Source organism: Scyliorhinus torazame, chromosome 5 (assembly GCF_047496885.1).
Source record: "Scyliorhinus torazame isolate Kashiwa2021f chromosome 5, sScyTor2.1, whole genome shotgun sequence".
Lineage (NCBI taxonomy): Eukaryota > Metazoa > Chordata > Chondrichthyes > Carcharhiniformes > Scyliorhinidae > Scyliorhinus > Scyliorhinus torazame.
In genome coordinates this window covers 301,516,908-301,544,581 of record NC_092711.1, presented here as the reverse complement: position 1 = coordinate 301,544,581, position 27,674 = coordinate 301,516,908, and the positions used below count along the sequence as shown (strand labels likewise).

The 27,674-nt window shown below is 47.4% G+C and overlaps 1 protein-coding gene across 1 annotated transcript in view; it reads right to left on the bottom strand.

Moving 5' to 3' along the window:
* Positions 1–15,402: 15,402 nt before the first annotated feature.
* The window catches only part of rxfp2l (relaxin family peptide receptor 2, like), a 158,946-nt gene continuing 146,674 nt past the window's right edge, over positions 15,403–27,674 (bottom strand). The window contains exon 18 of the mRNA XM_072505814.1: positions 15,403–20,397. Within this exon, the coding sequence (XP_072361915.1) occupies positions 20,219–20,397 (179 nt within the window). The 3' untranslated portion in view covers positions 15,403–20,218. The remainder of the gene's footprint in view (positions 20,398–27,674) is intronic.

Here is a 27,674-nt window from a genome sequence, read left to right as displayed (position 1 = left end):
GATCCCACCCCTGAGTGTCCTGCCTGCTTATTGGTCATGTCCTGTTCTCTGTGTCCATTAGCTGCTTGTCTGTATATCATTATGTGTGTGTCTGCATATCATGACAATTTTATTTCATTATTTTATGTGCAATAAAGCCTGTATTTGTTTTAAAAAGTGAAATCTTGTGGCATAGTTCTATTGGTTAAAACAGCTGTCTGGATTTAACTTTAAAGGTTAATGGTCCCTGACCGGATTAGAACATAGAACATAGAACATTACAGCGCAGTACAGGCCCTTCGGCCCTCGATGTTGCGCCGACCTGTGAAACCACTCTAGAGCCCATCTACACTATTCCCTTATTGTCCATATGTCTATCCAATGACCATTTGAATGTCCTTAGTGTTGGCGAGTCCACTACTGTTGCAGGCAGGGCATTCCACGCCCTTACTACTCTCTGAGTAAAGAACCTACCTCTGACATCTGTCTTATATCCATCTCCCCTCAATTTAAAGGTATGTCCCCCTCGTGCTAGACATCACCATCCGAGGAAAAAGGCTCTCACTGTCCACCCTATCCAATCCTCTAATCATCTTGTATGCCTCAATTAAGTCACCTCTTAACCTTCTTCTCTCTAACGAAAACAGCCTCAAGTCCCTCAGCCTTTCCTCATAAGATCTTCCCTCCATACCAGGCAACATTCTGGTAAATCTCTGCACCCTTTCCAATGCTTCCACATCCTTCCTATAATGCAGTGACCAGAATTGCACGCAATACTCCAAATGCGGCCGCACCAGAGTGTTGTATAGCTGCAACATGACCTCATGGCTCCGAAACTCAATCCCTCTACCAATAAAAGCTAACACACCGTACGCCTTCTTAACAACCCTCTCAAGCTGGGTGGCAACTTTCAGGGATCTATGTACATGGACACCGAGATCTCTCTGCTCATCCACACGGCCAAGAATCTTACCATTAGCCCAGTACTCAGTCTTCCTGTTATTTCTTCCAAAATGAATCACCTCACACTTTTCTGCATTAAACTCAATTTGCCACCTCTCAGCCCAGCGCTGCAGCTTATCTATGTCCCTCTGTAACTTGTAACATCCTTCCGCACTGTCCACAACTCCACCGACTTTAGTGTCATCTGCAAATTTACTCACCCATCCTTCTACGCCCTCCTCCAGGTTATTTATAAAAATGACAAACAGCAGTGGCCCCAAAACAGATCCTTGTGGTACACCACTAGTAACTGGTCTCCAGTCTGAACATTTCCCATCAACCACCACCCTTTGTCTTCTTCCAGCTAGCCAATTTCTGACCCAAACTGCTAAATCACCCTGAATCCCATGCCTCCGTATTTTCTGCAGTAGCCTACCATGGGGAACCTTATCAAACGCTTTACTGAAATCCATATACACCACATCAACTGCTTTACCCTCATCCACCTGTTTGGTCACCTTCTCAAAGAACTCTATAAGGTTTGTGAGGCATGCCCTACCCTTCACAAAACCGTGTTGACTATCTCTAATCAAATTATAACTTTCCAGATGATTATACATCCTATCTCTTATAAACCTTTCCAAGTTTTCTCCCACAACAGAAGTAAGGCTCACTGGTCTATAGTTACCGGGGTTATCTCTACTCCCCTTCTGAAACAAGGGGACAACATTTGCTATCCTCCAGTCTTCTGGCACTATTCCTGCAGACAAAGATGACTTAAAGATCAAGGCCAAAGGCTCAGCAATCTCCTCCCTAGCTTCCCAGAGAATCCTAGGATAAATCCCATCCGGCCCAGGTGACTTATCTATTTTCACACTTTCCAGAATTGCTAACACCTCCTCCTTATGAGCCTCAAGCCTTTCTAGTCTAGTAGCCTGAATCTCAGTATTCTCCTCGACAACATTGTCTTTTTCCTGTGTGAATACTGACGAAAAATATTCATTTAGCACCTCTCCTATCTCCTCGGACTCCAAGCACAACTTCCCACTACTGTCCTTGACTGGCCCTACTCTTTTATTCCTGACATATCTATAGAAAGCTTTAGGGTTATCCTTGATCCTACCTGCCAAAGACTTCTCATGTCCCCTCCTGGCTCTTCTTAGCTCTCTCTTTAGGTCCTTCCTCGCTAACTTGTAACTCTCGAGCGCCCTAACTGAACCTTCATATCTCATCTTTACATAAGTCTCCTTTTTCCTCTTGACAAGTGTTTCGACTGCTTTAGTAAACCACGGTTCCCTCACTCGATCGCATCCTCCCTGTCTGACAGGTACATATTTATAAGGACACGCAGTAGCTGTTCCTTGAACAAGCTCCACATTTCCATTGTGCCCATCCCCTGCAGTTTTCCTCTCCATCCGATGTATCCTAAGTCTTGCCTCATCGCATCATAATTGCCTTTCCCCCAGACATAACTCTTGCCCTGCGGTATATACCTATCCCTTTCCATCACTAAAGTAAACGTAATCGAATTGTGGTCACTATCACCAAAGTGCTCACCTACCTCCAAATCTAACACCTGTCCTGGTTCATTACCCAGTACCAAATCCAGTATGGCCTCGCCTCTCGTTGGCCTATCTACATACTGTGTCAGGAAACCCTCCTGCACACATTGGACAAAAACGGACCCATCTAATGTACTCAAACTATAGCGTTTCCAGTCAATATTTGGAAAGTTAAAGTCCCCCATAACAACTACCCTGTTGCTTTCGCTCCTGTCCAGAATCATCTTTGCAATCCTCTCCTCTACATCTCTGGAACTTTTCAGAGGCCTATAGAAAACCCCGAACAGGGTGACCTCTCCTTTCCTGTTTCTAACCTCAGCCCATACTACCTCAGTAGACGAGTCCTCGTCAAACGTCCTTTCTGCCACCGTAATACTGGCCTTGAATAACCATGCCACCCCTCCCCCTCTTTTACCACCTTCCCTGAGCTTACTGAAATATCTGAATCCCGGCACCTGCAACAACCATTCCTGTCCCTGCTCTATCCATGTCTCCGAAATGGCCACAACATCGAAGTCCCAGGTACCAACCCATGCCGCAAGTTCACCCACCTTATTCCGGATGCTCTTGGCATTGAAAAAGACACACTTTAAACCTCCTTCATGCCTGCCGGTACACTCCTGCAACTTTGAAGCCTTACTCATGACCCCACTACTCTCAACCTCCTGTATACTGGAGCTACAATTCAGGTTCCCAAGCCCCTGCTGAACTAGTTTAAACCCTCCCGAAGAGCATTAGCAAATTTCCCCCCCAGGATATTGGTACCCCTCTGGTCCAGTTGCAGACCATCCCGTTTGTAGAGGTCCCACCGACCCCAGAATGAGCCCCAATTATCCAGAAATCTGAAACCCTCCCTCCTGCACCATCCCTGGATTGTAAATGAAATGCAAGGAAAATGGTCCAAGAGATAGATCTAAACATACAAACTCAGTCACAATGGTTGTTAGATTGTTATACAAAAGTAAGAACTTTATAATGAGTAACTTGAATCTCAAAAATATGCAAAATCGTTGAAAGCAATTTCAAGGTTGTGTGCAACTGACACTGTGACACATTAATGGTTTCAAAGCATCAGACATAAGCTGACACGCAAGGAGGGACACTTTTCAATCATCCTCTTCTTGTCCTGCAGGTTGGTAATCTTTTGCAAAAGTTGCTAACGTTTTGTCAAAGTCTAGGGGCACGATTCTCCAGAAAGATTTCTAAGTGTGGTAGCGAGCGGGTGGCGGCAGGAACGCCCAGGCAAAACAGCAGTCAGAGGTTTGCTGGAACCCAGGACCCAGTTGGATTCCAGTCAGATGCTGACCCTCTGTAACAGTTTTATCCAGAGATGATGCAGATGTCAGGGTGCGACCGGACCATTCAGAGGGAGATGTCAGCAATTCCCCAGCAGGTCTATAGCCTCCAGACTCCACACAGACATATGACCCAAGCCGGGAAATGAACCTGGGACACTGTTGCTTCACAGCTCCAGGGTAGCAGGTTCGATTCCTGGCTTGGGTCACTGCCTGTGTGGAGTCTGCACGTTCTCCCTGTGTCTGCGTGCGTTTCCTCCGGGTGCTCCGACTTCCTCCCACAAGTCCCGAAAGACGTGCTGTTAGGTAATTTGGACAGTCAGAATTCTTCCTCTGTGTACCTGAACAGGCGCCGGAATGTGGTGACTAGGGGCTTTTCACAATAACTTCATTGCAGTGTTAATGTAAGCCTACTTGTGGCAATAAAGATTATTACATTATATAGCCGATTGGAGGAGTCCCAGAGGCTACGGGCACAGGAGATAGCAGTGGCAAGTGGAGAGCCTGGTGCATGATGCCAGCAGCATTAGTGGAGGTGACCAAGGCGTGGCGCAGTCCTGACGGCCATGGCTGAGGCCATTGGGAGACTGTCCAACTTGCTGGAGGACATGACCCAGTACCAGCTGGACCTCGATGATGTGCTGCGGGACATGTCCCTGTCTCAGATGGGAATAGCCGAGGCGCTGCAGAGCGTGTCCCAGTCATCACCAAAGGCGTCAAAGCCATAGTGTAGACGTTGGGAAGCTGCCAGAGTTGGCAGGGCCAAATGATGCAGGGGCAGCCAGGGCTCAATCCAGCTGCCCCTCCATTCTGAGGTGAACCCCTGGGCCCTATAGGCACCAACGGGAAGGAGGGGGCACTGGGTGAAAACCCAGACCTACCCTGTGGACTGGCGATGGTGGCCACCAGCTCCCCCGAGTTCCACATCCGTATCCCGCAGTCAGCACCCGGAACATGTGCTGCCGTCAAGTGCGCCAGGGCCCTCTAGCCCTGGAGTCCCCAGAGAACACCTGCCAGGGGCATCAAAGGCCACGGGAAGTGGTAAGCAGCTAGCAGCCGCCACCTCTGATGTGCATCCTGGGAACATATCTACACGCAGCGGTCGAGCAAGGAAGGTCAAACATGTTCGTGGATCACTGAAAGGGCATGGGAGTGTGTGTGGGGGGAGGGTGTGGGGAGGGGGTGTTGGGGGTGGGGGCAGGGAGGAAGGGAGGGTGGGGAGAATGGGGCCGCACCATTGGGAGAGTGGGGCAGTGTTGTACACTTGTACGAGACAAATTTAAAAACCCTCGCCACAACCAGTGTGATGCCTTTGGCTCTTTGTTCAGCGATGCAGACCGACCACCAATTCCATGCCCCATCCCCCCAGACATGCGGACATGCCCCACCCCCGACATACCCTGCCCACACATATCTGTCCATGATGGGGGCACCCTGCAGCAAGCACAACATCCCCAAACCCCGGCCATGGACATGTGCTCAAGGCTGGGTCCCCTCCCTGTGTGTTTAAATGTTGGCCGCTGCATCTGTGGTGCTGCCTCCTGAAGTGTTCAATTACAGTGTCCATGCATCAAGGTATGATTGGGATGCTAGGCAATTATCCCCACATGCTACATGGCACGACCACCCATGGGGATCACTTGGGACGTGTGAAGTGCTCATTTAACCACGATTGCCAATTCCTTATTAGCAGTGACCACCAGCCTTTTGGTCAGAGGTCTCCGCGGTCAGTGAGAGTTATGGGTGGTAGGTACTGCAGACACCGGGGCTGCACCCCCTCACCACCTTCCGAGCACAGGGACGGCATGACCAGTGCCCCCGGGCTCATTGCCTATGAGCAAAGGTGGCTACTCACCTCCTAGGGTCCCTGCAGCAGCCCTTCCACCAGGTTCGCGTATTTCAAAAGGAGTACTAATCGACGCCAGCGTAACCACTTGCTGGAGAGATAACTAAGTGTTTGTGAGAACAGTACTGGGAAGGTAATCGGGACATGGCGAAGAGTTGCGGAGCAGCGTCGAGCAGCAGCCAGGGCCTTATGAAGAGAAGGGGGGGGAGCTGGGTGGAGTGTGGTGGGGGGTGGGGGGTGGGGACTCTCCTTCACCTGAGAAACTGAACTGCATTGTGCAGGCATTTGCAAAGGAATTTGCAAAGGAGCCCCAAATGTGAATTAGGATATTTGCATATGCAGATATGGGGTGGGATTCTCCCCTACCCGGCAGGGCAGGTGGTCCCGGCGGGACGGAGTGGCTAGACCTGCCCTGGAGTGGTTTGCGCCCCACCGGCCGGCAGGAAAGGGGCTTGGCACCACGCCAGCCTTTGGCCGAAGGGACTCCGCCGGCCTGCATGGGTCCGCGCATGCGCGGGAGAGTCAGCGCCTGCTGACATCATCCCTGTGCATGTGCACATGGAGTCACTTCCACACCGGGAATGGCGGATGACCACGGCCTCCGGTGCGGAAGGAATAGAGTGGCCCTACGGCACAGGCCCGCCCGCGGATCGGTGTGCCCCGACCGCATGCCCGCCACCCCCCAATAACCCCGGAGGCCGCCCGCGCCGCCAGGTCCCGTGGTAAGGGACCAACTCCAATTTACTGGCTACAGGTGGGCGGGATTTCGGCCCATCGCGGGCCGGAGAATTCGGGCGGCCCTGGGGCCCAGTGAGTCTCGCCGGACCCCGCCATTCTCCGAGGCGGGCGGCGCGACTCACGCCACGTCGGTGTTTGGGGGGTGGGAGAATTTGGAGGCCGGAGGGGGCGGGATTCACGGCGGGGGGGTCGGAGAATCCCGCCCATTAACATTACATTACATATTGAACTCTTGGACACCCTTTTTACACCTGTTAAGCAGATGCAGTGCAATCCAATTCCTGGCCAGTTGTGCACACCCTGTGCTTATGGAATGATGATGAAGAAACCGGTTATTGATGCATGGGTGTCAGGAGAAGGATGAGAATCTAGAGGAGATAGGAAAGGAAATAAAAGTAGAGAGGAAACTATTTTATTAAGAACTATTTTGTATGCCTAGATCCCAAAGATTTATGTTCTGAATAATGAAACGCAGGTTATGTATTGTCTGTCACTAGGTGGCATCAGCACCCTTCACATTACATATCGCAATATTGAACTCGTGCATTGTTCTGCACCAATCAGTAAAGCTTTTTGTGGTAAACACTGATGGTGAATGTTATTGTCATCACCCATTGGGTGGTGTTTGTGTTGTCTATTCCGCCCCCCCAGAAATGCTGCTGTGGTCAGGGCTCGTATCCATTGAGCAGCCAGCGCTTATCACTTTGCCTGTAGACAGCTTGCTGATTTGGAGGTTGGAAAATCCGATGAGGCCTCTATATCTTGAGCCTTGCAAAGGGGAGGTTGGCCTTTTGAAGAGGTCACTGGGGAGTGGTTAGTGACGCAGCAGCAAGCAGCCAGCATGTTGTTGACCAGGCCCCCGATTCTCCATGGAAATAAAAAGGAAGACTTATAGTGCCCTTCGCAACCTCAGGTCATCCCAAAGCTTCTTGCAGCCAAGGAAGTACGTTTGTTCTGGAGTAGCAACCAAATGGAAAGCCACCAGCCAATTTGTTCACTGTAAGCTCCTGCAAACAACGATGTAATAAACAACCAGATAATCTGTTTATAAGTATTGGTTGAGAGATATGGGGAGGTGGTGGCGCAATGTATTGTCACTAGACTAGTAATCCAGAGACCCAGGATATGCTTTGGGATCCAGGGTTCAAATACCACCATGACAGATGGTGACATTTAAATTCAATAAAAGGCTGTAATTAAAAGCCTATGAAACCATTGCTGATTGTCATAAAAACCCATCTGTTTACTAATGTCCTTCTGGGAAGGAAATCTACTGTCCTTACCCGGTCTGGTCTACATATGACTCCAGATCCACACAGCAATGCAGTTGACTCTTAACTGCCCCCCACTGAAATGGCCTAACAAGCCACACCGTTCAAGGGCAATTATGGATGGGCAACAAATGCTGGCCTTGCCAGGAATGCCAACAGCCCAAGAATGAATAAAAACATTTTAAAAAAAATAAATGTTGGCCAAGAAATCAGGAGATCTACCCCAGCTTTTATTTGAATCTTTGCACCCATTTGAGAGGGCCAAAGGAATGCCAGTTTAATATTTGATCCAATGGACAGCGGACGGGATTCTCCGGCATCCCAGCCGCATGTTTCTCGGCGGTGAGAGGTGGCGTGCCTTTGGCAACGGGATTCTTTGTTCCCGCCACTATCAATGGGAACTCCCATTGATGCAGCCAGGAAACCCACGGGCCGGAGTGCACTTGGGTGGGCGAGATTCTCCATCGGCTATGCCGAAATCAGGAATTGGTTCCGACGCCGAAATTGCAGTGGCCGCCGATTTGATGTCAAATCGCAATTCTCCGTCACCTCGACAGCGGCATCAATACAGCCCGGAACGCTCGTACTGTAGACACCATTTGCATTTCATTACTGGGCCTGACCTGGTATTCTCCGGGACGTCCGCGATTCCGGGGCCTCCGATGGTCCGAATTTCCAATGGCTCGGTTCACTCGTGCTGGGGTGGGGGGACCCTGCCAGGGCCAACGGGGAGGGGGTTGACAGGGGAACAGGTCGAGTGGCTGGGGTGACCGGCCATGGTACTGGGATGGTGCCCAGGCATGGACTGCCAATGCCACGGCCTGCAAGGCAGCCACCTTGCTGTGCACCCAACAGCCACCCACCTTGACCACCTGTGAGCACCTGCAGATGACAGGCCACTCTACACCAAATGGAAAGGGTTCCACTCAATGAACGTGCAGATATGTGACCATCAGCTCGGCCAGTGTGCACGACACCTTCATCTTGGCACATGTAATGATTCCTGACATGTTCGAGACGCCCCTGGGTGACAGGGTTATCCACTGCGATCGTGGTTGATGACGCCTATCCGGAGACCACAGGGCGACGCCAAGAACCGCTACAACAAATCCCATGCAGCGACCAGGAATATGATTAAACAGTGATTCGGCCTCAAGAAGTTGTAGTTCAGGTGGCTGGACTGCTCTGGAGGGGCCTCCAGTATGACGCTGAGAGGGTCGCCCGCATCGTGGCGGCCTGCTGCATCCTCCACAATATCGCGCAGCAGAGGGGCTGTGTGTTAGAGGAGCAGGATGAACGGTAGGCCTCGTCCGAGGAGGAGGATGCAGGGGAGGTCGTGGTTGGGCAGGGTATGGGGCCAAGACAGGCACGGGAGACTGCACGATGTATGCGCAAGGGCCAACGCGCAAGGGATTTTCTGGTTGCCTCCAAGTTCACAGGTTGGGGAGTGGAGAGAGAGGTAGAACTGGCCAGGGGCACGGACACCGCATCCCACCCCCAGATGCCCAAGCCCCTGCCTGCAACCCCGCTTGTGATACACATCTGCCACACTACAGGGTGCAGGTCTCTGAGTTGGCAGTAACACCGGGTCTGGTCCATGGGATGGTGGATAATGACAACCTGCGCTGTGATGAGCTCTGGTGCTCCACATCGTATGGCACAGTCTGACCCCTGCCCACGGTAGCACTTTCCAAGGACCACCTGGGTGATCCCTACATGCGAGTTGGCCATTCCATCACATGGTGCCATCGGATCCTTAGGTGACGGTGGTGGGGACGGTCGGGGCGGGGGTCCGCCCCCCCCAACACCCCCTTTCTGGCCAATCCAGCCCACTCCTGACACCAATCTGACAGAGCACCGAGGCAGGTTGTAACCCGTGCCAACTTAACTGGTGTCTAATGTTCTGGCCTTACGGCCCCCAACGGTAGGTCTTGGTGGATCCCCAGAAGGTACATCAGGAGTGGAGACGGTCTGCTGTGATTCCCGCCCTGCGATCTGGGTCCTCGTTGGTGGCCATATTCTGGCGCAACCGGGCCTGGATGGGCCCAGCTGCTGCTCGGGTGTCCCAGTTGGCGTGGTACTGCCCTGTTCTGCACCCTGTCCATCAGATGCGCCAGGGACAGGAGGGGGAAGTCCGAGGTGCTGCAGTGTACCGGCACCTACCCTGTTGCAGTGACTGGCACGGGCCCTAACACCTCCTCCCCCCTCGGGGTGACCGATGTCTCCCAGGCTACTCCATGGGACAGGGGTGAGAGCGGAGCTATCACCTGAGGCTCCCCTGCCACCTGGCACTTCCAGTCCTGCAGCCCCACTCTGGTCTCAACCATGCTCGCGGCCATGGAGCTAAGGGAATGGATCCTCTCCACCGGGGACTGCGCCACATCACCCGTTGACTATGCCACCACCTTCTGGGTCTGTGACACATCAGCCAGTGACTGTGCCATCTACCTCTGGGACTGGGCCACCTCCCTGTGTCTGCGCCTTGCTGGCCAGTGCCTGGGCAATGCCACCAATGTTCTCAGCCATGGCCTGCTGTGGTTGGGCCACACTCAGAAGGGCCACTGTGATGTCCAGGTGGCTCTGGCACATAGAACATAGAACGATACAGCGCAGTACAGGCCCTTCGGCCCACGATGTTGCACCGAAACAAAAGCCATCTAACCTACACTATGCCATTATCATCCATATGCTTATCCAATAAACTTTTAAATGCCCTCAATGTTGGCGAGTTCACTACTGTTGCAGGTAGGGCATTCCACGGCCTCACCACTCTCTGCGTAAAGAACCTACCTCTGACCTCTGTCCTATATCTATTACCCCTCAGTTTAAAGCTATGTCCCCCTCGTGCCAGCCACTTCCATACGCGGGAGAAGGCTCTCACTGTCCACCCTATCTAACCCCCTGATCATTTTGTATGCCTCTATTAAGTCTCCTCTTAACCTTCTTCTCTCCAACGAAAACAACCTCAAGTCCATCAGCCTTTCCTCATAAGATTTTCCCTCCATACCAGGCAACATCCTGGTAAATCTCCTCTGCACCCGCTCCAAAGCCTCTACGTCCTTCCTATAATGCAGTGACCAGAACTGTACACAATACTCCAAATGCGGCCGTACCAGAGTTTTGTACAGCTGCAACATGACCTCCTGACTCCGGAACTCAATCCCTCTACCAATAAAGGCCAACACTCCATAGGCCTTCTTCACAACCCTATCAACCTGGGTGGCAACTTTCAGGGATCTATGTACATGGACACCTAGATCCCTCTGCTCATCCACACTTCCAAGAACTTTACCATTAGCCAAATATTCCGCATTCCTGTTATTCCTTCCAAAGTGAATCACCTCACACTTCTCTACATTAAACTCCATTTGCCACCTCTCAGCCCAGCTCTGCAGCTTATCTATGTCCCTCTGTAACCTGCTACATCCTTCCACACTGTCAACAACACCACCGACTTTAGTGTCGTCTGCAAATTTACTCACCCACCCTTCTGCGCCTTCCTCTAGGTCATTGCTAAAAATGACAAACAGCAACGGCCCCAGAACAGATCCTTGTAGTACGCCACTTGTAACTGAACTCCATTCATGGCTGCCTGTGAGCCGGCAACCTTGTCTTGGTCCTCGGCCAGCGCTTGCACAGAATGCCCCAGACCTTGGACATGCTGATCTACAGACAAAACCGCCACCCCAATGCCTCCACCACGGATGCCACCCGTTCGGTGTTGGCCTGGGTGGCATTGTCAGCACCACCTCCTGCTGCTGTACGCGGTCGGACTCCTCCAACTGCATCTGCAGGTACTGGATGTTTACTGAGAACCCCTCATGTAGACCCTGGCTCAGCGACTGTATCTCCACAATTGATGGGACTGTCCGTTCCAGAAGCCCGAAACCCGCCCTCTGAACATCCGCCCCCTTGAGTATTCCTACCTTCACCTGCTGTACCGGATCAGGTGTGTGGTGCACACCAGAAAGTGTCCCAGAAGCTTCTTCACGAAAGTGCCCAACCAAGGTGAGTGTCTCTGGGATGATGGAAGGTGTGACAGGAAATCAGTGTCATCCTCAGGCTTGAGCTCCGGGGTGTCCTGCATCTTGGGTCGAGGGCTGCCTAACGAGCTGTTCCTGTCAGCCAGCAGGGTCTCCAGCTCGACGTCCGTGAAACAGAGTGCCGCTCTCCTTGCTGCCATCTTGTTGGTTAGGATGGTGTGTGTGGGAAGTGCAGTGTATATATGCGGCTTCAGCTTGTTGGCCTCCTGAGTGTCAAATTTGAAACTGGCGAATCCTGCACTGTTTCTCATTGGAATCGATTGTGTTCCACGTGGCTCCGGTGCTGTCCCCTTAACAGTATCTGAATCAGTCCTGGAGCGGCGCCAGTTTTGCTGTCATGGAACTCCCACGATTCCTGCGCTGGCATCAACACTTAGGGCTGGATTCTCCCATTTGGAGGCAATGTCTTGAGGAAGTGTCTAGTTTTAAAATGAAAAAGTCGGGGCAACCCCCGCCCGGTGGGGGGCGAGCAGCGGCGCCGGGAAAAACTCCCGGCGTTCCCGACATAAACGGCCGGAAAATTGCTGTCTGCATCGTGGCCTTGGCGATGTCCGCCTTGATGTGGTTGAAGGCCTGGTGGGCCTCAGCCGTCAGCCGTCAGGACTTGATGAGTGGGCGGGCCTTGTCCGCATAATTAGGGACCCACTGGGCGTAATACGAGAAAAGCCCCAGGCATCGTTTCAGGGCCTTGGGGCAGTGGGGGAGAGGGAGTTCCAGGAGGTGGCAGATGCGGTCGGGGTCAGGCCCTAGGACTCCATTTTCCACTACGTAGCCAAGGATGGCTAAGCGGTTGGTGCAGGACACGCATTTCTCCTAATTGTAGGCGAGCTTAAGGACTTTGGCGGTATGGAGGAATTTTTGGAGGTTTGCGTCGTGGTCCTGCTGATAGTGGCCACAGATGGTGACATTATCTAGGTACGGGATTGTGGCCGCAGCCCGTACTGGTCAACCATTCGGTCCATCTCTCGCTGGAAGACCGAGACCCCATTGGTGACGCCGAAGGGAAATCTAAGGCAATGATAGAGGCGGTCATCTGCTTCGAATGCAGTGTATTGGCTGTCCTCCGGAAGGATGGGGAGCTGGTGGTAGGCGGACTTCAAGTCTACTGTGGAGAAGACTTGATACTGCGCAATCTGATTGACCATGTCAGATATGCGTGGGAGGAGGTACGCGACGAGCTGCATGTACTGGTTGATGGTCTGACTGTAGTCAATGACCATCCTGTGCTTCTCACCAGTCTTCACTATCACCACTTGAGCTCTCCAGGGGCTGTTACTGGCCTCAATGATCCCTACCCGCAGAAGCTGTTGGACCTCCGACTTGATAAAGGTCCTGTCCTGAGCACTGTACCGTCTGCTCCTCATGCTGACGGGCTTGCAGTCCGGGGTGAGGTTTGCAAACAGTGAAGGTGGGTCGACCTTAAGGGTCGTGAGGCCGCAAACGGTGAGGGGGAGCAGTGGTCTGCCGAATTTCAAAGTAAGGCTTTGAAGGTGGCATTGAAAATCAAGACCTAGTAACAGGGCAGCGCAGAGGTGGTGGAGGATGTAGAGCCTGAAGTTGCTGCGCCCTGAACGGTGAGGGTCGCGACACAGTACCCCGGATTTCCACAGAATGGGATCCGGAGGCCAGGGAGATTTTCTGGGTGACGGGGAGTACCGGGAGGGAGCAGCACCTTACCGTAGCAGGGTGGATGGAACTCTCTGTGCTCCCGGAGTCAAAGAGGCAGGTCGTCTCGTGCCCGTTGATCATTACCGTTGTCGTAGCGGTCGCGAGGTTGCGGGGCCGAGACTGATCCAGGGTGATGGAGGCGAGCTGCGGAAGATGTTGGGAGGTCCCGGGCTGATCAGCGGTAGCGGAGGTATCAGCGGGCAGCGCTATCTGGGATGTTTGCTCTGGCCACAAAAATAACATTTGGGCCGTCCGGAGTTGGCTGGCTGCCGCGTGGCGCAGGCTTGCGGTGTACTCGAGTCGGCAGCTGGTGGGCCCACGATGCCCACGAGGGTGCCGCGCGGTCGGAGGTGTAGGCCTCCAGATTACAGGAGGCCATTTCCAGGGAATTGGTAAGCTGCACAGTCTCTGCAAGATCGAGCGTGCCCCCTTCCAATAGCCGCTGGCGAACGTACGTAGACTTAGTGCCCGTGACATAAGCATCTCTGATTAGTAGTTTGGTGTGTTGGACTGCTGAAACTGTCTGGCAGTCACAGTTCCTACCGAGAATCTGTACAGCCCGCAAGAAATCGTCCAGAGTTTCCCCCTGGGAGTTGCCGTCTCGTGGCCAGGAGGTGCCTGGCGTACACTTGGATTCACCGACTTAATCTACTGTCCCTTTAGTAGCGTCATCGCTTCTGTGTAGGTGGGCGCATCCCGGATGAGGGGAAAAACTTGATGGCTCACCCGTGAGTAGAGGACTTGGAGCTTCTGTGGGTCCGAGAGTTCTTCAGTGGCTGCTCTGGGTAGCCTTCAAAGCAGGCTAGCCAGTGCTCGAAGGCATTGGCTGCGTGAGGGCTCAGCTCCAGGGTTCAGCCTTGATTAGGAAATTCATCTTTTAAAATCTTGTGCAATAAATTGATGTACCATCAATTACCACGAGACGAGAATGGTGAAACAATCGAGGCTTTATTGCACAAGATGTTGTGCCTCCTGTAGCTGGAACCAGAATGGGGGCAGCGCAGGAGAGCATACACTTTTATACGCCGCCTGCTGGGAGGAGCCAGCAGGCTGGGATTTACTGTGGTACCTGTAATACAGTGGCAGTACCGTAATCCATGCAATGTGTTACCAGTGGTGTTTACCACACTACAGGAAGATATCAATGGACTGATCAGGTGGACAGAAACGTGACAAATGAAATACATTTGGGAGAAGTATGAGATGATGCATTTGTGGAGAAATGTAGAGAGGTAAAGGGATTATGGAGTTCTTGAGGACAGGTAGATAAAGTGGTTAAAAAGGTGAACAGAATATCTTCCTTCATTAGTCATGGAATACAATGCAAGCAGCAAGGTTATGCTACAACTGTATAAAGCACTAGTTAGGCCACAGCTTGAGTACTGAGTACAATAATTCTGACCACCACTTAACAGGAAGAATGTGGAGCGAAATTCTCCATCCCGCCCCGCCACATTTCTGCCCCGACCCGCCGGCGGGATGCTCCGTTACACCGGCCGGTCAATGGGGTTTCCCATTGTGGGGCAGCCCCACGCCGTCGGGAAACCCCCAGGTGCCGGCAAAACGGAGACTCCCGCTGGCGGAGAATGATGCCCGTGATTGCACAAGAGAGGGTATAGAGGAAATTCATGAGGATTAGAGAATTTTAGCTATGAGGAGGGATGAGATAGGTTGGGGTTGTTTTCTTTGGAACAGTGCAGGTTGAAGGGACATTTAATTAAAGGGTATATAATTATGAATAGCTTAGATGGAGAAATAGGTCAGGATCTATTTCCCCGAGAGAGGTCAATAACCAGGGAGCGTAGATTTAAAATAATTAGTGGAAGGATTAAAAGGAAGTTGAAGAATATTTTTTCACTCAGAGGGAACAGGACACCATGGACTTCTTGTAAAAGGGGCAAGGCAAAGTCTTCACTGCACTGCTCTTGTGTCTTCAGATGATTGGCAGCAGTTCGCCTTCCCCAGACCTTTGACCATAGGACACTTATGGACAGAGAGGAGCTGAGTAAGGGGAGAAAACTGGAGGTAAAAGAGTAACATACTAATCCAAATTTCAAGTAAAATATTAAATAGTTCTTTATTGCAGCATATATTACAGCGAGTACAAAATACACAATTTTTGCTGAAAAAATAACATTTTACATTAACATTTGCATACAGATTGTTTAGATCAAACTCTTAAAGCTAAGAATTAAAAACACATGTATACAGCACTTACTATAGATCCATTTAACAGTTTAATGTGTGGAAATGGGATGTGAGGCCTGATAAGCCTGAAACTTCGCAAGGACTTGCATGTCTCACATCATTAGCATTTATGGCAAGCAGGTTGTCCAATTTACACAGAACTTAGTCTGGTACAAATTCCTTGGCTTTATAAGCACAAGAACAAAAATCAAAATTCTTACTCATTGATTCAGTATTAGTTGATCCAATCCTTTCCTCCCCAATCCCTCGCTCCTGAACTGTCACCTAACCAATCTCAAACCTGGTACTTGACCAACCCGATAAATGTGGCAAAAATAATTGTTAGAGTGTTTATTTTGCCACAAAATAGTCTGTACAAAAACAATGACACTGTGCTGCAAAATTGAGTAGAAAGTGCAGCTTCTTAGAGCCCGTGTTGAGGATAGGTGAAGAAGTACACTATAAACATGTTTTTGTGAGTTCTCCATTTTATAAAGGTGTGTTCACCAGAGCAGTTTTAATGTCCTAACCATGAATGCTACCATTGGTGTTTCTCAATTGTCCTCAGTAACTATATTTAAAAGTTCAACAGACTTGAGGCAGACTTTTTACTTAGGATTTCCTCTCAAAGGATTTACGTTAGGTAAATCTAGGAGCAGGAAAAGGCTTCTTTTTGATCACTATTAACCTATTTGCTTGATTTTTCACTATATCCTTTTTCCCTCAAAAACAGCTCTATGGTCTATTTTCCTTTATTCATTAATTTTAGCTATGATATGTACTGGTCTCAACTGTTCTAGTTGTCCTCCTGCGTTGTAGCCTATTTAAATTTCCAAAACCTTTCTGCCTCTCTTTTCTCCGTTAAGATACACCTTAAAATCCACTGTTTGACAAAGCTTCCAGTCACCTCTCTTCCTAGCACCTTTTGTGGCTCAGTGTCAAATTCTGTTGGATAACGCTCCTGTGAAGCATGTTGGGACATATTACTACGTTAAAGGTGCTATATAAATGCAAGTTGTTGTTGATGTGAATTTGTGTCCTTTATTTGAAAATATAAGTTAGCTAACAGTGATTTTGCTTGCACATCATTGCAGCAATACATTCAAAAACGCCAAAATTATTTAAGCAAATCCTTTCAGAATGCACAATCTAAAAACAGACAGAAATAACAGCCTCACTGATTCCTTAATGTCTGATTTCAGTTCCCCACTATTGTTTATAAGTGCGCTTTCTTGCATTTTATTTGCTGAGTGTTGTGTTCGAAAATTTGGCATTATTGTAATTTAATAATTATTCCATATTTTTGATCTCTCCTGATCATTTCTAATTTAATTTTTCTTGATTTTAATCCTTGTCCCAATTTCTTCCCTATCAGAAACTTTACACGTTAAACCTTCTTCTTGCCATTATTCCACTCTTGACATGACATTTCCACCCTGTTATATCCTGATTGCAAAATGCTTCTCAGAAGCAACTGTTTCCAATCAAGATAAAATTCTACTAAAAAGCATCTTCCCTCAGGCCATCTTTAACCCATAAGCATAAGCACTGTGAAGAGGCAGAGCGGAGTGATGGGAGTAAATTTCTTGAATTTGATTTATGACGCATTTCTCCCTCCCAACCTCTTGCCCATCCCCCTCCCCACACCCGCCCCCCGATCCCGTAACAGTTCCCTATTGCGTCTGTACTCTGACCAGCTGTAAAAAAGTATAAGCCCACAGTCACAGAGAATGACAGACTGTTACTGACAAACCATGAAATCACAAATTTTTCGCAGCACAGATGTAGACCATTCAGCCCACCAGGTCTATGTAGCTGTTTTCTCCACCTGGTTTAACTCCACTCTCCTATCTGCTCCCCAGATCCTTATAAATTTCTATTTTTCAAGAAAATGTCAGTTTTAAAGTAATGGAATTGAATCACAACATTCCATATTCAAACTAGGCTTTGCACGGAGAAAGCTTTTGTAGTATTCCAGATTCATTTGGTACAACATACTTTCCTTTCTGCACTGTGCTTCGAGATAACTGCTATGTATGAAGGGAGCGTCTTGTGCCAGTATATCTATCTGATAACTGATAGTTTCTTCTCTCCTGACAGTTTCTTAGTGTATAAATTGACTTGGCTTTCATTGAGGATTGCATACATCTGTCATTATGTCTCCAGATCCAAGGAGTCAACCATTAAAATGTTAAACACGTCAAAAATTAATTTTTTGTGATATAAATAAAGAAAATGGGTAACAGTATAATTATCTAAATTCTTATTCTGTCAAAGAGACTTTGAGATCATTTTAATCTAGCCTGTTGAGCAGGAAACATGTGTCTTTGGACCTCCACCCATTTCACATTCCATTAGGTATTATTCTCCCAAGGATTCAATGGAGCGTAAATTCTACTGAGTGTTACATGGCCACCAGATCCAATCTGCCTATTTCCTACCTGGTGGGCTACGTTAAAATAGGTCCCCATGGCTCAGCTGATAAATGCATTGCTCAATGTGATACCAGCACACACAGCCCAGGAGTATTCAAGGTTTGATCTGTAGCCTGATCTTAGCCCGCACATAAGAGAGTACAATTGGTGTGGATTAGGATGGGATCAAATCCATCACTTCAAAATTCCCTACACTTTGCTGTGTGCAACAAATTGGACATTCCACACATCCCCATTGCATCTGTGGACTTTTGCATTTCATTTAGAGCAGTGGAGATGACCCTGATCATGGTCAGTTGGAAAAGCATAAAAGCACCACAACATTAAATATATGGCACCAACTGCTGGCTATAGTGGAGAATATAGATGTTTTGGACTTTATGTTTGAACACATTGTTGAACACAAAGGAACATTGGGTTACTTTCTTTTATCTCGGTTCTTAATATTCGCAACCTCATAGCCAATTCCACTACATTATTACGACTTTTATAACATGTCATCAAGTTTCATTCTGGTACTGTACACACCAAGCAAGCATGAATAATTCTTCCCCTCTGACTGTGTGTCAGCTTCTGTGCATGTAAATACTTGAGTCCCAGTATATTCTCGTATACCATTTCCCTGTACCTCAGTGTCAATACCCTATTCATGTATATCAAGCACTGGATAAGAAGAATATTTTCCTGATGGCACAATATAAATTCAGCAGTTGGCAAGCACAAAAATAATGGGCAAGCACAGTAGTATAATACACATTATTATTAGCATTCCCTTAAATAGCTCTCAGGGATTATACCCAACTTAAGCCACTCAATAATACTTACTCACTACCACAATTTACAATGAGTATTATAACTTGTACACTATTACACTATATGTCATAAATACAATGCCTATTAACATGTTGTAACCAAAGGGCAATAATAATGTCTTACATTGAAAAAAGGAATGATTAGCTTCCATCTGGTACTGTACAAGTGTCAATGGTATGGTACACACCAAGTAAAAGAGAGTGGTTTATTTCTAACTAGTGTCTCATTCGTGTTTGACCCAATGTTAGCTCCTACATCTTTACATTAAGTAAAATAAGAGAATTTCACTTCTGGTTTGTGATGCACAGTTCATGTCTACATCACTGTCAAATTCTGTAGATATATACCATTAAAAAAAAGGAATGTATCACTGTCATGTAGCATACAACAGGTCACTACTGCCAGTTCTTCTATGTGTATGCTGTCAACTGGATGAGTTGAAATGCTACCATAACAGAGGACCTCAGACCTAACAGCAGGACAAGTAGTGCTGTTGCTGGAGTAGTTGGTGTTAATTTCTGTAGCATCTGGAAAAATGTGAAACAGTACCATGATTTTAAAACCTCCGTACAAATCACATCCATCCAGTTTCTTAACAATACTAGACTTATACACATGATACATGTAGAATGTTTACTTTGATGCTGTATAGATTACACAACCATGTGTTGCACTGAGATTCAGATGACATAGTTTGGATTTGGCTGCCTGCAGACAAACGGTAGAATGTTTTCTCACAATTGCTAGCATCCAGAATTGTTTGACAGACAGCTGTGCTTGGACATCGATGACTGTAGCACAGTATCTGTATAAAAGTGGTATGATTATAAGGTGGAGTTAAGGATAAGGATCTCCAGTAGGGAGGTCATATAATTTCAGGGTTTGGAACATGAGGAGAGTAGAGGATAACGTAATGCATGTCAAAGAAAATTGAGTGGGAGAAGCAGGGGACTCTTTATCTTCTCCATTGGTTGCACCGATGAATGAAAGGACCATCCAGAAAATTGATCTTACTCGGTGCTGCCAGAGTTGGCGGTGTACGCAGTAATTGCTTGTTGAGCAGTGAAGTGATAAAACTCTCTCAATAGATGTTCCACTCATTCATGGGAAAAAGTGAAATGGTAGAACTCCATCATGGTATGGTGTCAGGAATAGCTGTGCTACACAGTGGTTGTTTGTCAAGATTGAGATTATAAACCTTCCTCAATTCTGTTGGAATAATTGTGTTACACAGCATTCATTTGGAGAAGTGAGGTGCTAAAGCCCCCTCAATTTATGCTGTCGGGAATAATTGTGTTGCACAGCATTGCTCCTGGTGAGGGGTGAGGTGGAAATGCTCACTCAGTCAATGTTTTAAATGATGGCTGACCTACATAGCACTCATCTAGGGAGGTAAAATGTTAACACTCTCTTGATTGATGCTGTCAGGGTTGATTGTGTTACACACTGCTCATTTGTGTAGTGCTTGTGAGGCTCTTTTTCGGTCCAAGAAGCTCTTGGTTCTGCAAACACTGCTTCAGCTTTTCCTGAAAGGATGCAGTTGTGATTGTGTAGAGGATTGGATTCAGGGCACTGTTTATTGGCAGGATGAAGATGACAACCCAGGAAGTTACAGACCCTGTCAAAACATGAAAATGAAAAATAAGTCTAATAACGTCAAGAATTGGCTCCACCAGTTAACTTACAAGAACAACCATTTATTCCACTACAAACAACTATTTACAAAGTGCTTTAAAAAGGGATTTCCATTCTCAGCTCTCGGGTCCAAACTGCTGGGACAAATCCCAACACATCTCAATGAATTCCCAACTCTTGTACCTGATTGGACTGATGGTCACATGACCCCTCCCTTAGAGAATGTCTCTTAAAGAAGCAAACATTTTCTAAGAATAATAAATAATTACAGCATGATAGTTTCCAGGGAATGGAGTGACTCAAAGGGTTCAGATAAGATGAAACCAAGGATAATTTACAGGCTGGAATCCGATCAAGATGTTCCGAAGGTGCTACTGACAGGAATGCTTCAACAGGTTCAAACCATCATGTGGACTATTGCCTTTAACTTCCTCCAAGTTATTTCATTATTAATGATTCTCATTGATTATTTGATACAATGATTTTATTCACTTTTTGGGCTCGCATTTAGTTACAGTCCAAATACTGACTAACATTTTTGTTAGTGGCCAATAACATGCAAAACATGACTGTAAAAGCTTCTATAGGTATGTGAAGAGAAAAAGATTGATGAAGACAAATGTTGATCCCTTACTGACAGAAACAGGGGAATTTTTAATGGGGAACAATGAAATGGCTGACCAACTAAATACATACCTAGTTCTGTCTTCACAAAGGAGGTCACAAATAACATATTAAAAATGTTGGGGACACAGGGTGTGGTGGCTTGAGACATACACTGGAGACTTTTAGTAATGAACAAACGGGTTTATTGATGAGAGGCAAAGGCAGTTAGATAACAGGCACAGAACATATTTGCTCATGGGATGTGGGCATCGCTGGCTGGACCAGCATTTATTAACCATCCTTGTTGGCATTTAAGAGTCACCCACATTGCTGTGGATCTGGAGTCACATGTAGGCCAGACTTGGTATGGATGACAGATTTCATACATACATACATACAATTTACAGTGCAGAAGGAGGCCATTCGGCCCATCGAGTCTGCACCGGCTCTTGGAAAGAGCACCCTACCCAAGCTCACACCTCCACCCTATCCCCATAACCCAGTAACCCCACCCAACACTAAGGGCAATTTTGGACACTAAGGGCAATTTAGTATGGCCAATCCACCTAACCTGCACATCTTTGGACTGTGGGAGGAAACCGGAGCACCCGGAGGAAACCCACGCACACACGGGGAGGACGTGCAGACTCCGCACAGACAGTGACCCAAGCAGGAATCGAACCTGGGACCCTGGAGCTGTGAAGCAATTGTGCTATCCACTATGCTACCGTGCTGCCCTCCTTCCCTAAATGACATTAGTGAACCAGATGGGTTTTTAACGACAATCGGCAATGGTTTCATGGTCATCTTTAGACTTTTAATTCGAGATTTTTATTGAATTCAAATTTCACCATCTGCCATGGTGGGATTCGAACCTGGAGCCCCAGAGCATGACTCTGGGCCTCTGGATTATTAGTCCAGTAGCAATACCACTATGCCATTGCCTCCCCGTCTTTACTCTTTAGCTCCCTGGTCCACATTGACTGGGATCCTGCTCCTGGGCACTGCGCAAACTCCCCATTGGCGAGGGTTTGCATGCTCCCACGCGATTGGCCCCGAGCCGGACATGTGGTCAGTGGAACACGTCCCCTCAAAGGGGCCATGCTACCACATATGAAGGAAATCAGTAGCAATACACCAAGGAACCTGCTCAGTACTGATGCTTGGCAGAAAGAACCTCATGATCTGGAAACTCTCATTTCTGACAATGAAGCAATTGAAGATTTGCAGGCAACTGTATACAGTAACAAAACTTTGGGAAACCTGAAACAACTGCAAGGTAATTGGGCGATAATCAATGACTATTTAAGCATGACAAGTAGCCATTCACTAAACTTCATCACTAATGCTGACCATAGTGTTTTTTTAGTCCCAAACTCTCAAAGTACGGAGGAAGCTAATGGCAGTGCAAATGATTTTGACGCTACTGTGGAAATTCGGCAAGCAGCAGTGAGTAAAATGGATTTTTAAACTCTTTTTTACTTGCCAGGGGCAAGTGGCTTGTCCAAGGTAACAGAAAATGAATTCAAACCTATAATTATAAGTACTTCAGTCAATACACTCGCAACCATTACTGTAGATCGCAGGAATACAACATCATGTTCTGAGGTAGAGTCTGCAAGTAACAAAGCAGCGACAAGCCAAAGTATCTAGAAATTTTGTGGACTAACTATTTTAGATTCTGGCGAAGGAAAGGATATGCTGAACAAAGCCCCAGCAGCACCATTGGTAAATGGGTTATCACCGTCACAATTGAATCCACAACTCAGAACCACCTTACCATATACTTCACAGCAGCCGACGAATCAGAAACTCGTGAAGAAGCTCAAATTTCAAAAAAGAAGGCAGAAGAAATATTATGATAGATCTAGAACATTTCTGCAACCATTGGCAAAGAATGGCACAGTCAGGATAGAAGATCCTGATGGATGTGGCTGGTTGAAGTGTGCAAAGGTCATACAACCATCAGGTCCGCAGTCATACATCGTCACGGATGAAGGGCAAGTTCTACGAAGAAACAGGAGAGCCTTGCTGAAGGTTCAGTAACCCGTTGTTTCAGAACCACTAGATGATGTAGAGAGCAATCTCAGGACAACTGAACAAATGCTACTTCAGCACACAGAAACATAACAAGCTGAAGATGTGCAAAGCACAGAAACACAGCAAGAACCATTTTCAGAACCACCTTAAAGCCAGTCAAACTCACAAGTTCAACCAGTGCTTAGAAGAAGACAGATTGAATTTGTGATGGACATTGAACATGTAAATAATTGAAGTATTTATGCATATCATATATATTGTATATTGAATTCAAATAATGCATGTAAATATTGTTCATTTCCAAAGGAAAGAGGATGTGATGATATGCATAAGCAGTTATGTAAATATTAACAGATACAACCTCCAACCAGCAGGTGTCAGTAGAGAACAAGCATGTGGCACTGCAACTTCAGGGAGTCTGGGGATAGTCATCGTAGTGGATAGTTGTATTTGTAATATCTCTTAGATAATTTTATAATAGTGATTTAATAATTAGTAATTTTAATAGTTTTCTTATTGTTTTCTGACCAACGTTATTGTTAATCAATAAACATTCAACTAGTCACGAATTAGACGTTCTCAATGCACTAATTCCATCCGGCCAAGCAAGAGAACATAACACTTTGTTGTTTGTAGTGTATGTTAATGATCTAGATGTGAATGTAGAATATATGATAAGTAAGTTCGCAGATGACGCAACAAATGGTGGTGTGGTAAATAGTGAGGAGCAAGACCTTAGATTATGGGAAAGTATAGATGGGCTGGTTAGATGAGCAGAACAGTAGCAAATGGAATTAAACCTGAGAAGTGTGAGGTAATGCATTTTGGGAGGACGAACAAGGCACGGAAGTATACAATGGTTGGTCGGACCCTCGGAAGTACTGAGGATCTTGCCTGGTGTGCAGGTTCACATCTCTGAAGACAGCAGGACAGGTAGAGAAGGTCACATACATCATATAAGAAGGCCGATGGGATTCTTGCCTTTATTAACCAAGGCATTGAATATGAGAGCAGGGAGGTTATGCTGGAGCTGTATAAAAAGTTGGTTAGGCCACAGCTGGAGTACAGTATGGTTCTGGTCACCACACTATAGAAAGGAAGTGATTGCAATGGAGAGAGTGCAGAGGAGATTCACCAGGATGTTGCCTGGGCTGGGTTGTTTCAGCAATCAAGAGAAACTGAATAGGCTGCGGTTGTTTTCTCTGTAGCAGAGAAGGCTGACGGGAAACCTGATTGGAGTGTGTAAAATTATGAGGAGCATAGATAGGGTGGATAGGAAGGTACTTTTCCCCAAAGTGGAGAACAAGGGGGCATAGATTTAAAGTAATGGGCAGGAGGTTTGGAGGAATCTGGAACTCACTGCTGGAAAGGGTGGTAGAAGCGGGAACCCTCTCAACTTTTAAGAAGTATTTAGATGAGCACTTGAAATGCCGTTGCATACAAGGCTACAGACCAAGTGCTGGAAAATGGAATTAGAATTGTTGGCGTGGACATGAAGGGCTGAACGGCCTCTTTCCATGCTCTATAACTCCAACTAGGACTGTTTGCTCATTTAGATTATAAAGCCAACAAAAAAAGTTGGATTTTTATAGATTCAGTTTAGAGCCTTGGCTTAGATATATCCTCAAATAAGGTTATGCCAGTTATAGCTCTTGGGGCTAAAAGGATCAAGCAATAAGGGAGGAAGGTGGGATCAGGGTTTTAAATTTGATGATCAGCCATGATCATCATGAATGGCGGAGTAGGCTAGAAGGGCTGAATGGTCTCCTGCTTCTATTTTCTATGTATGTTTCTATGTAAGAAGCTTCTGGTGGAGACCACAATTACATTGGACAAAGTGATTGAGATTGCTCAGGCGACAGAGTGCACAGAAAAAAGGTGCCACTGAGCTTCAAAGCATGGCTGAAGGGAAGATTATCGAGGTATGGGGTGGTACAGCCATGAGGACTGTGATGGGACCAACAGGCACAGCTCAGGGCCAGGCATGGTCCTCGGGATAGGACCAGAATACAAGGAATGGGAAGGAATCGGGGTGACAACCGAATCCAAAAGACCCCCTTATAGAACATAGAACATTACATCGCAGTACAGGCCCTTCGGCCCTCGATGTTGCGCCGACCTGTGAAACCACTCTAAAGCCCATCTACACTATTCCCTTATTGTCCATATGTCTATCCAATGACCATTTGAATGTCCTTAGTGTTGGCGAGTCCACTACTGTTGCAGGCAGGGCATTCCACGCCCTTACTACTCTCTGAGTAAAGAACCTACCTCTGACATCTGTCTTATATCTATCTCCCCTCAATTTAAAGGTATGTCCCCTCGTGCTAGACATCACCATCCAAGGAAAAAGGCTCTCATTATCCACCCTATCCAATCCTCTGATCATCTTGTATGCCTCAATTAAGTCACCTCTTAACCTTCTTCTCGCTAACGAAAACAGGACTGACCTCATTAACTACACCCCTGTACGCTTCACCCAATTCCGGTGTTATCTAGTTACATTGTGTACCTTGTGTTGCCCTATTAAGTACTTTCTTTTATTTCCTTTTCTTTTCATGTACTTAATGATCTGTTGAGCTACTCCCAGAAAAATACTTTTCACTGTACCTTGGTACACATGACAATAAACAAATCCACAAATCTAAGGTGCTATTGTTGCAGGGGGATCCATCCCCAGGGGACCTGCCATTTTCAGGAGTTCCCGTGCTTCCGATGCAACCGAAGGGGCACATTGCTGCGCAAGGCAAAGCGCGCCATTGCAAATAAAAAGTATCTGCAGTCCACAGCACCACTGAACAAAGTGGAGAAGAGAATATGATGCATTTGTTAAATGGACTCCAATTGAATAAGATGGCTTTGATTGAAATTGTCTTACAGGTAAATGGAAGTCAACACCATTTGGTGACCGTAGTGGGTGAGCAGACCTTCCAATATCTTTGTGCAGGAACACAGTCTTTAAGTTTAAAGAGTGATACAGCCAAGCTTTTGACATACACAGGGGAGACTTTGAAGATCCTTGGAACAGCCAATACCCCAGTGGCCTGCAGAGGGCAGGAGGCCAATCTGCCTTTGGTTGTCTTGCAAGGACTTAGAACCCAGTCTGCTGGAAAGAGACTGGATGCAGAAGGTTAGGCTCAACTGGCTGGCATTCCTCAAAATATCTATCGGCATCTTCCAAGACGTCTTCCACAAAGAATCGGGCCGAATTAAGGGTATAAAAACCAAGATATATGTCAATCCGGATTCAACACCCAGGTTTGTCAAAGCCAGGCCAATGCCATGTGCATTGCATCAGAAGGTTGAAGCAGAGCTAAAGAGATTTGAAGAGCTGGGGGTAATCAAGCCGCTTCAGTATTCGGAGTGGGCAGCAGAGATAGTTCCTGTCCTTAAATCTGATTGGTCGCGAAGGATTTGTGGGAACTGTAAGATGACCATAAATCAAACTGCCGAGTTTGATCAGTATCCTGTTCCTCAAATTGAAGACCTCTACGCCAAGCTGGCGGGAGGCCTCACCAATTCAAAACTGGATCTCAGTCACACCTACCTCCAACTAGAGTTGGATGTGGAGTCTCAGAATTTTGCGACAATCAATACCCACAAAGGCCTCATAGATTTCATAGAATTTACAGTGCTGAAGGAGGCCATTCGGCCCATCAAGTCTGCACCAGTCCTTGAAAGGGGCACCCTACCAAGCCCACACCTCCCCCTATCCCCATAACCCAGTAACCCCACTTAACCTTTTTTGTACACTAAGGGCAATTTAGCATGGCCAATCCACTTAACCTGCACATCTTTGCACTGTGGGAGGAAACCGGAGCACCTGGAGGAAACCCTCGCACACACGGGGAGAACGTGCAGACTCTGCACAGACAGTGACCTCGTCCAGTATACCAGACTGCTTCAGCCCGCGCTATCTTCCAGTGCACGATGGAAGATGGAAAATCTCCTCTAGGGAATTCTCATGGCGATGGTTTACCTTGATGATGTGCTAGTCTGAACTGCTTGGGCTGTACTTCACTCGTCAAGTTGAATTGACATGTGAAGACAGCCTGATTCTCGGGATCATGGGTGGTCATCCTGCATCAGGCTAGGGGGCCTTTCCTTCATGAGTTGCACAGTTCACAGTTATGTGTGGTGGCTAGGCATAGACAAAGCCATTGGAGAATAATGCAACAATGTCACCCTTGCAAATACAGCAATCTTTGCCATCTTCCTTCATCCTTCACCCCTGAGAATGGCCAGGTTGCCCATGGACCAGAGACCATGTGGATTATGCGGGACTGTTTTTGGGAAAGATGTTTTTGGTGCTGGTAGATGCCCATTCGAAATGGCTATCGGTCCAGGAGATGGGGAATTCTACATCAGTGGCCACAGTAGATGCTTTGCATCAGGTATTTGCCATTCATGAGTTTCCCGAGGCAACTGTTTCGGATAATGGCACCCCTTCATTGGTGACAATTTCCAGGGTTTTGTGAGAGCAAATGGCATACAACACACGAGAATAGCCCCCGATCACCCAGCGTCGAACAGTTTGGCTGAGTGGGCCGTTCAAACTTTCAGGAACACCATGAAAAATCAGTCAAATAAATAACTTCGCCAGAGGTTGGTTAA